Source organism: Chlamydotis macqueenii, chromosome 5, assembly GCF_036417535.1.
Source record: "Chlamydotis macqueenii isolate bChlMac1 chromosome 5, bChlMac1.mat, whole genome shotgun sequence".
NCBI lineage: Eukaryota > Metazoa > Chordata > Aves > Otidiformes > Otididae > Chlamydotis > Chlamydotis macqueenii.
The window spans coordinates 23,288,893-23,299,916 of record NC_141560.1 but is presented as its reverse complement, the minus strand read 5'-3'; the positions used below and the strand labels follow the sequence as shown (position 1 = coordinate 23,299,916).

The 11,024-nt window shown below is 33.9% G+C and overlaps 1 protein-coding gene across 1 annotated transcript in view; it reads right to left on the bottom strand.

Moving 5' to 3' along the window:
* Positions 1 to 8,416: 8,416 nt before the first annotated feature.
* CEP128 (centrosomal protein 128) overlaps positions 8,417 to 11,024 on the bottom strand; it is a 121,183-nt gene continuing 118,575 nt past the window's right edge. Inside the window, exon 24 of the mRNA XM_086749563.1 lies at positions 8,417 to 8,691. Coding sequence (XP_086605689.1) covers positions 8,585 to 8,691 — 107 coding nt within the window. The 3' untranslated portion in view covers positions 8,417 to 8,584. The remainder of the gene's footprint in view (positions 8,692 to 11,024) is intronic.

Here is an 11,024-nt window from a genome sequence, read left to right as displayed (position 1 = left end):
ATCTCTATTTCACATCAAACAAAAAAGATCAATTACATAAAACAGGTCTTTACAAAAGTTTGGCAGTGTTAGGCAAATGAACACAGATGCTAGTCACTGCTTGGAAAAAATAATTTATTTTGTTAGCTTACAAAAATGACAACGTTTCATGTTACATTTTAAATTATGAGTACAGCTAGCACCTTTGATCCTGCAAAGGTATTATCTGTCTCCTGAAATGCAATAAACACTTCCGATCTCGCTTTCAGGAATAGCTTCGAGTATGTTTCAAGAGAGCAAAAAGTAATGAAGTTTGATATTTTTGTTATTGTCTCACTGGCTAACATTTTCTATTCTGATTGCAGAAAGCAGGTACAAATGTTGACATTCTATTAACATATGAACTTTCCAGGTACAGCCTTAACAAAACTTACACGTAAACCTGCAGACTCTATGTCAAGCTATCAGTTTGCAGCAACATAGTCATAACAGAGAGCTTTCATGGACTTCGTACTGTAATCCCTTGACAAGATCTCAGCACTTAGTATTCTGATTGGTACTTATGCTTTATATATGAGATTTAATTCTGGCTTCATATTGGCATAAACCAGGCATAGGCATTCTGAAGTCAGTGCAGTCGCACAACAATAAAACTGCTGTGCTGGGGTAACACATGAGTCAGACCTCATGCATGTAACTGAGTACCACAACCTTCACAGGTTGATGAGGACCTGTGCTTTGGAATAACATAGTAACAAGCTTCTCCTTTTATATTTTTCCAATGCTTTGTTCCTAAACCTGAAAGAGGTGTTCTGAAAATGCAAACTGTAGACTTAGTTTTATGTGCATCCATGCAATTCACATAAAGTAATAGTCACACAGTAGTTTGGTTGGATTTGATGATCTTAAGGGTCTTTTCCAACCCAAAGGATTCTATGATTCCGTATTTTTTAAACTCATATGTAATTCTCAAGACAGCTAAGTTAGCTTTTTCCCTCCCTGAAGATGACAGATAATGGAAAAACTGGAATGCAGACACCTTGGGAAGCTATCTTGGAATGAAAATATCATAGGTAAAAAAATACAATTGATACACCATAACAGATGAACTGTCTCTCCTTTGAGTAGGTTTCATTATTTGGAAAAGGTTGTAGTAACCCACATTAGAGTGGAACAAAGAGCTGTAATACTGCCAAATTTTGCAAATTCCATAAGTTTCTATTGATGCCATTTAGAATACAGTGGTTTTTATTATGTAACTAAATTTGGTTTAGTCCACTTGAAAAACAAAAGTACTTACACAAGAGCCCAAATTAACTCAAAATCCCATTTCTCAGGTTTTGAAAAAAAAAAAAATCTAAAATAGAAAAATTAGATAGTGCCAAAATATTCCAAAGGTTTACAGTTTGCTATGAAATTATTTTTATAACATCATAGATTTTTCAGTAAGTACATGTTGCTTACCCCACCAACACGTATTGTAGACTTGCAGACCTCCAAAATGCAATGAAAAAGTAGGTTGAGAAACCATTTCTCCCCTCATTTTCTCAAACTCAGCATGAAATCATAATTCTACTGATAATAGAACAAGACCTCTGCTAGCTTTAGAGGAGTCAAGATTTCCAAGTACAAAGGAGTAATTTTCTTTTTGATCAGTAAAGTTTTACAGTGTATGAACATCTTTATGCATGTCTATGTCTGTAAGAAAGATATGTAGTTACGCGAACAGTACTGTACAGGATGTCTACATAGCTATTAAAAGTTTGAACACACATTTACATTTCAGAAATCAAGTCTGAAGGAAACTACAATAGTTCTGGTTACTACAGCCATGTCAGCTTCAACCTGCTGCCTCTCTGGGGCATTTTACAGGAATGAAAAGTAGGTGCATGTTTATAGGTACACACAGAATCAAATTCATGAGAAAGGATAAATAAAATGAAAATTTAACAAAGAAAAGGTGGTTTTTTGACAGAGATGTCCCTAAACCCTGCTGAGAGTTAAGCTTATATGGGAATGTGGTCAGGGAGCCTTTTACATTAAATCAGGAGCTGGACTCTGTGCTTAAATAGTGGCAAAGGTCTTTCAAGGTCTTTATGTCAGGAAATAACTGCATATTGAGGAATTTCATTCCACTATGCCTATCTCCATTACATTAACAGGAACAACAATGTTTAGAGGTATCCAACAGACCTTTCTGACTTCACACCAGTCCAGAGACATCCTGCATATGTGTTATTTGTTGAAATTCCACAGATTCTTAAAGGCCACTTTTCAGTGCACTGCAGTGGCAATAGTTGACTAGGAAATGTGATGTAATATGTTCAGTGTCGCACGTATCAGACGCCTGGGCAATCTTAGTTTCAGAATTTCCCAACCTAAATGCTAGATCACAAGACTAATTTTGTTCCAATTTTAGAATACTAAATGTAAAACCCACTATTTTATTCAAGTCCAATGAAAACAAAAGATCTGGAGGAAAATTCTCATGCATGAACTAACTTAATTAGGAGTGCTTGTAATGTGGTATCAGAATTAGCTGCTTTTATAGTTATCCCCAAATTAAAGAGAAACTGGCAGCATAAAATTACAAAACATGTTCCAGAACTCAAAAGTGACTTTTTTTTTTTTCTCACACCCTCCAAGGAAAAAAAAAAAATTAAAAATCAGCATTTACTAATAGGCACATATAGAAATTTCATCCTCAAAAATGATTAATTTTCAAAAATCTGTAATACACTGAATGGACATTCTTACCTACAGTCTCAATGTTTATCTATTTGTCGCTTTCTCCTGATAATGCAATACCAAGGCTGAAATTTGAACATCTGATCTGTTTGTTAAAATACATTGTACCAGCCAGCACTTCATATGTAGCACATCAGCTGTCGCCAATGAAGTTATTTCAAGTCTGATATTCAGTGCATATAACAATTTCCCAAAGTATGGAATATAATTAAGACTAAATCAAAATGAGCAAGTCTTTTACAGTCCCATGAAGTGGGATTGATGTCTGTTGATTAATGTGTTCAAGGGCTTTAAAGATAGTCTATAAAAGGCTGTCACTCTAGTGAAGTTTAAGAAATTACTTGCACACTGGAAAACTGAAGTGTTTCTTAACTTTGATACTTGATTCTTCCATTTTCACAGAGATTTTTTATCTACGAAATAAGAATTTGTCCCACTTTTTAAAAATGTCATTGATAAGTCTTTTGTTAATTTACAGGCTTCTAATCAATCAATGGACAACACGCTAACAGACTCACATTCCATGGCTGGTGCATCTCATCACTGACGTAGCTCGCACTGACTAAGGTTTCTGCATTTTCTAGCTTCATGACTGCACTGGAGACCTCTCCAGTGAAGACAAAACAAGCAACTCCATGGTTTCTGATGGACTTATTGACATTCTGTTAGGCAAAACATATAACAAGAATTCTTCCAGCTGCATGATGTCTTCATGATTGCAGCTGTTGAAATTTTTTTTTTGATGAAATTTTGTTGTCAGTGCTGCACTGGGCAGTAAAAAATGGTGCACTCATTGAGCTCCATGCACAAAATAGCTTATGCCTAGGATGCAAGTTGTTCTCTTGGCCAGCAGTAAAACACAGTTCATCTTCATAGTCTTCCACCCCAAGTACAAAACTGAGTCACTGGTGGTTTCTGTGAAGAGCCTAATGCCAGAACGTAAATTGGGCTGGCTTCCCAGTTCAATGCTTGTTTAACACTGAGTGACACAGAAATCCACATTTGCAGAATGATACTGTGTGATCATCTTTAGAAAATTTCAGTATCACTTCTCAGAAATATTTTAGATATCAGCAACTGTTTCTACTGAGGGCAATTTGATATTGACACACTAAAGAAGTACACTTTGTAATAGGGGGTTTTTTTAGGTTCTAGACTAAGCACTTAGGCAGATCTCCTAAATTAGTTGTAGCCTCTTTTCCTGTTTGGAATCAATAATATTTCAGGGTTGTTGCAGTAAAGTCTATCCTTCACTACTTTCCTCTACAAACTGTTAGTAGAACGAATGGTAGCATTTAGAAAATCTAGACAAACCTAGTAAGACAAAAATGTGTTAACAGTTTCCAAAAATATTTAGTTCCAAATCGCACCAAGTAGGTACCTAAATGAAATGACTAGAAATTTAAAAAATATCATCACTGCATATTTTCTCAAGACATTACAGATTTTGCTGCTATTAAGGCAAGAGAAAACAAAATCTCACTCTTACAACCTGAGAAATGGCAGATGTGCAGCGTTAGCTTTAGAAACATGAGAGCTATTGTTCTTAGCACAAATGCTAAATGCTGGATGTTGCTCTATTTTAACTACAGCAATCTCCTTCACTTTTGTTTTCAACATTCCCAGAGGTGTTAGTTTACAGATTTTTGAAAGACTGAGGTTACCAGATTCTTCTCTGCTTTACTTCTGTATACAGCACTAAAATGTTCTTCAGATTTAAAATCTAATTTAGTTCTTTACATAGAAAAGCAAACCAGTTCATACTCAAAACAGCCTAGACATGCTTACAGTAAAGAGCTGAGCTGTGCTAGAGTAGAAAGTATTTTAGTATATATATATATAAAAATTATCCAAAATGGAATCTTATTTAGGGATCCTCTTTATTTAGTTGTAAACACTATCTCTAAAGCAGTTTTAAAATCAAGGCACCAAGAATAAAAGTGTTCTGAAATTTTGATTTAATCATGAGCTGCTTTCCATTCCTTCTACTACTAGTTTTCCTCTAGATCTGCTTCTAAATTTTACAATTAGATCAAAACCACAGGAATTTGTGTGATGTCCTCCTGTACATCCATTTCTGACAAGATCCCCAGATATTGGCCTTCAGCTCACGTTTACTTCAGTATCAATTACTTTTGTGAGATGAAGACAGGTCTTAGAAATATTGCTAATACACTTCAAACATGAAGAGTTTAACAGCGTTATGGTAAAATTCAACTGTAACAAGCAGTCCCACATAAATTTGTGAATAAATTCTTCTGCGTATTGTCGATATGAGAATGTATTCAAGTTTCATACTACTCATTTTTAGCCATAAAAATGGTATCAGTGTTACAAAAATACCTACTTGTTTACTGTGAGGGTAATAATTGCATTTCCATTCATGAAAAGATCCATTCAGCGCTACACTGTGCAGAGACTATTCCATGTAAGCCAGAGATGAACTGATATGCAGATTGCTTAGCTCAAAAGTGGATTTTAGAATAGTATTTTCTTTGTTCTAAGAAATTATAATGTATCTTCTTTATTTACTTTGGTTGGACAGCTAGTAAAAATGTGGCTGAGGTTTGAATATCCAAGGAATATTTTCACCATCATCGAAGATTGGCTTCCATCAAAAATTTGAGAAGTAAATGTAAGAAAATTGCTTTGTTTCACACTGTAAAATTTTATTTTTTATCCTGGACTAAGTTTTATTTTTATATTGATGTTTCTTCATAGGATAACATAATTACATATTAAAAATAAATTATTTTGAATATTTGGTAAATATCTAAAAACAAGTACTATTAGGTCTGCTGTAAAACATTAAGGAATAGAAGGGCATAAAATTTAAAGATTATTCAAGTGAAAATTATTTGATGCTGAAATAAAGGGCCAGTGTATTTCTGAAAGCATATAATTGAACCACTGTACTCCAAGACAGCATTGAAAAAAATGGATGACTGATATTAGCTTGTAAAATATTTATGTACTTAGTACATATATACAAGTTGCCAGATTTACCAAATGCTGAACAGAAAAAAAGAAATAAACCACCATTTTTAGGTGTGATGCCACATTTTTTGATTATTAAAAGAAGCAAGCAAGAATTGAGGAACAGGTCATTAAAGGGTTAAAGTAAAAAAAAAAAAATCTGATTACTGGAAGGGACAGCAATTTTTAAGATCTGAAATATACAAAATGCTTTATTAAAAAATTATCTGTTTTTCTACTTTAAAAACTGATATTGGTCAGAAGAATATTATTTCAGGCCAATATGGAAAAAATATTACTTCTTAAACCACATAAGGGACAGTTTCACATAATGTCATGAATGGAACTTTAGCCTTCAGTAAAAAGGAAATAAAATTCACTTTGTAATATGAACCTCTATCAAAAGTGGAAGAGAGACAAATATTACATGCTATCTGGACTGCCATGCCGAGAGGGTAAATTAAAGAAAGAATTTCCTGGCTTTGGAGTCCATAAGTCTATTCATTAAAAATTCCTCTTTTTTTTTTTTTTTTTGTGGTTTTACTTCTTCCCTTCTGTTCCTCCAGCCCTTTTAGAAAAATTCAAAAAACAATATAAAACTCTACTGAAAACCCAGTAACACAAAGGCAAATATACTGAGCACTGAGCATATTTAAAGTCTTAAAGCCAAAATTATTCACCTAGTAGTCATTTCTGCCCTGCATTGTACAAAAATCTATTCAATACTTGATGTAATAATCAGGGAGTTCAGATTGCTTATCCTTAGTTTTCTAACACTATAAAGTAGTAGTGATACTGCTTTAAGGAAACATACTTTAGATTTCTGAGTTATAAGTGAGGAAAAGAAAAAAGTATAAATACATAAAACGGTAAGAGCAATCAATAGTCAGATTTTTACAAATTCCTTAGGAAAAAGAGAGGACATTATTTTTCTGTATATTACTTCTCAGCCGAGACTCTTGAAGCCCCAGTTATTTACCAATAGGGGTTTTACCTCAAGAATCCCTTCAACTTCAGTAAAGTGGGTTGGGCATACATTTATCCATCAGCAATCCATGCATCAGACCTCATTACAACATGAGGTGTTTTGAGAGCATGATCTACTGTTTTACAATATATTTTAAAATGACTTTTCTATATTTTTAGCCATAATTTGTAGGTACCATAATGTCTGCAAGCTGGTGACATTTTATTTTGTAATTTTAAAATGTTTCACCAGACAAATCACCTAAAATATTTTAAAGACCATATTTCCAGCTGTGCTCTGATCTAATTTGAAAAATAAATTACAGATGTTGGATGCTCTTTAAGTTTAGTTTATGGTAACTGTGGCTTGAGCTAAACTGCTTCATGACATCCACACCCTTTGTAGACCGTGAGACAAACAGGTTTCTATTTGTCCTGCCTTCTCCAGAGTAGAAGTTTATTTGTTTATGTTTTTATCTTGGCCCTGTCATTGCTGTTGAGATCAGAAGAGATGGATGTGCCTCTTTTGCTTTCTTGACCTTCTGAATTAGCAGATGTGTCAGAAGCCTGCAAAAAGCCAATGCCAGCACTACAATGCATAGTATTATATGCATACAAAAGGTAAATAAAACTTTTAAAACCGAATTAGAATCTTTTAAAAGTAATTTAAGAGTAATTTTAAGAGTAACGTTCTGATTTTGATGTTCTCAGCAAGAGGTATTAAAAATTAAAAAAAAAAAAAAGGTCCTGTTCTCAGGTGGCACAAAGTGACCTGCGAATTATGTCTCAGACACCTACAGTGCTAAAAAAAGACAGTGTTTCAGACAAGTAGGCTTCCTAAGTATGAAAGAAGCCTACAAAACAGAGTGGTTTAAATGGTGTTGCTACAGTACTCTGATAGATTTGGCAATTTTTTTAAGGCACATTACTAGTGATTCAACCAGGAGCACCAGAGAGGGAAATAAAACCAGGACCATCAGAAACTATTTCTTTTGACAGTAGAAAATTCTGCTGTCAAGTGCTGCTTGAGACCACAGTAATATAGAATTGTATCCAATTAGTTTAGAATAGAGATATCCGAACAAATACAACTGTGCAATATTGTATTTCCATAACATTTTAAAATCAGTATGACACATCTCTTCTAACAGAGAACAAAATTGAATAAATAAATGATCATTAAACCCTGCCATTAAAATTTTCACAGCCACATAGCAGTACCCTTCAACATGCTTAATACAGCTGGGTGAGATTCAGGTGCTGTTAAGTGCCTTACCAGAGGTCATCTGATAAAACTGTTCTGGTCAGAAGAATAATTCCAAACAGCTTATAACAGATCTATATTGAACATGAAATCATGATATGTATTTCCACTAATTTTGAGGAAGTTTGGTTTTGTTTAATATTTAGCACTTACTTCTTTAATTATTGTTGCAAACAGAAGAACCTAAAATATAAAATTTTTCTACACAACACTGTATAATGACTCTCATAATAAATACTAGGACAAAGGTAATTTCTGAATTTTTTTCATCATTAATAATGTTATTAAATGTTATAAAAAAACCCAAATGTCAGAACAATTCCTGTACAGTGGTAAATAAGCTCATAGCAAAGATTAATGTCATGGGTCTTTCATTTCATGATACTTCAGGAATACAAAAAATTTAGTTTAGGAAGACAGTAGAAAAAATACAAGAGAATAGCATAATCCAATAAAACCTTTGCTGTGTAAGTTACATAAATTATCACAAGAGTTCATTAGACTCACTCCTGATGCTCTAAGCATTTGGCAATAGCTGAATCATTAAGGATGCATCACTGTTATAGCAGATGGAATTCCTACTGTTAAAAACCAAAAAAGAGTGGAGTCGAATTTACCAAAGAGAAAATTGGTATGTTTTTGTAAAAAGTTCTATTGCTTCCCCTTTTCTGCTTGCAGCTTCATTTCACTGACAGCAACATTAATGGAATCTTCCTTGGTGGCACTTGTATCAAAAGGAACCATTCTTTCCGTAAGTGCTAGAAATAAGTTAGACAAAAAAATTAATTAAACATCTTCAGAGAAACATACATTTTGCTGGCTGACCATCAATGTTTACATGAAACGTATTTCATTACACAGTATTATAATTTACACAGCAAGTAATACAGTATTACTAAATACTCAATATTCACAATGCTATGAATTGAAAAACTCATTTATTTTTCTAGATAAACAGATTTTAATACTATATAATACAGGCATGGCCAAGAGCTTTCTTATACAGAAGAAACATAAACTGCATTTTAAAAAATTCGATAATTCCACTAAAATTTCTTTTCTATTTAATTTTCCAGCATTTTTGTTTAAATAAGACAAAACAAACCACTCAGAAAATCCCTGAAGGAATATCTTTACCAACAGCACAGACTAAAGTCAACAAGTGACACTGAATAGGTGTTCATAGGATGCCATTCTGTGTATATAACTTCACAGTAGGGTGCATATACAATGCTTATTTCTAAATACATTATATTGCTTCAAAATCTAGACAACATGAATTGACAGAACATCTTATGATAAAGTCCTGGAGGAAAAAAAACCAAAACCCTAAACATCTAGTAATTATTTAACAAAAGGCAGAAATTTAGGGTAAGAAAGTGGATATCAACTTACACAACATAATCATCTTTTAATGGCCTTCCTTATATCATAAGCATGTAGGAAAAGTTGTTCTTCGTGAGTGCAATTTTTTAATAGTCCAGTAAAATCATAGCACTATATAACCAAAAGTTATTCTAAGTTATTCCATAGGGAGCAAGTCTTCACAGTTAAATTAGGAGGAGTGAGATGCTTTCACTTTCAGAAGGAAAAAAATCTCTCTGTTTGGGACATTAGTAAAACAGTGAGTTATAATTTTTCAGTATGTGTCCAAAACTATGCCACTGTATGCTCTTTCAATGATACTTCCTGTGGTCAGTACTCAAAATAAAGTGAAAAATCATAAAGAAGACCCATTGCTAAACTAAATCAATTTGCATTTTTCAAAGTGATGATGTCAAACTTCTAATCATTCCAGGTTCTTATCCTTGAGCAGCCTTAGAAGGTTCTGTTCTAGAATGGTGTCTTACAGTATCATGATGTTACAATGTCTTTTTACTTTTAATTAAGTTACTTATTTATAAATGCCAATATTGTCTGAAGAACTCATGAAAAAGTATACATACAGGGATAAAGAGAAGGCTCTGGGGAGACCTTATAGTGGCTTTCCAGTACCTAAAGAGGGCTGATACACAAGATGGGGACAAACTCTTCAGCAGGGCCTGCTGTTCATAGAACATGGGGTAATGGTTTTAAAATAGAAGGAAGCGGATTCAGACTTGATATCAGGAAAAAAAAATTTACAGTGAGGTTGGTGAAGCACTGGAACAGGTTGCCCAGAGAGGTGGTGGATGCCCCATCCCTGGAAACATTCAAGGCCGGGTTGCACAGGGCTCTGAGCAACCTGATCTAGTTGCAGATGTCCCTGATCCTTGCAGAGGGGTTGGACTGGATGACCTTTAAAGGTCCCTTCCAACCCAAACTATTCTATGATTCTGTGATATCATTCCTACTATATACCATGTTGACACAAGAGTGTCACCAGAGCCAAAGGGTCAGAGAAGACTCTGATGCCCACTACAGAAGTTGAGAAAATTGGTTGCTATTTTCTTCTCTGTAAAGTCACAGATTATGAAGCCCTAGAACATAAATTCCCAACAACAATAGAAAGCCTGAAAGCCATATGGTGTCTGGGAAACCATCCAGGTTAAAACCTTGAAGTGATGAACTCTACAAAGAGAAAGGCAGGACCCAAGTCACAAAGCTAATACAAAGCATGTGTAACTCTAGGGAACATTGTCATACAAAATTCAAGAATAATACAGTGGCCATGAAAAACAATTTCTGAGGATTATTCCTTAGATAAAAACTAGCAGTGACTTTTTAGACCAGCTGTTTTGGTCTGATAATAATGCAGACTGCAAACCATGTCTAATGAATGCTTCCTTGTATAAATTATTTTCTTAGTTAAACTTCTTCCTTTCTTAGAAAATGGGTATAGAAATAAAAGCTCATTCCCACAGCTTCTTTAAAATAGTTTGTTATGGAAAAGCTGTTATAATTGTAGAAATTATACTAGAAACATGAAGATCAGACATAAAACAATGTTAATGTTAATTACTTTTCCTTCTAACTGCTTGCTGCATTGGCAACTTTTTACTAAATATATATATGGAAGCAAATTGTTGTTCCCTTATTTATTTTTTCATATATATTTTGTCCCTCTTTCTTCAACCAATTTTAAACTAATTCTCAGGATCCTTATCACAGA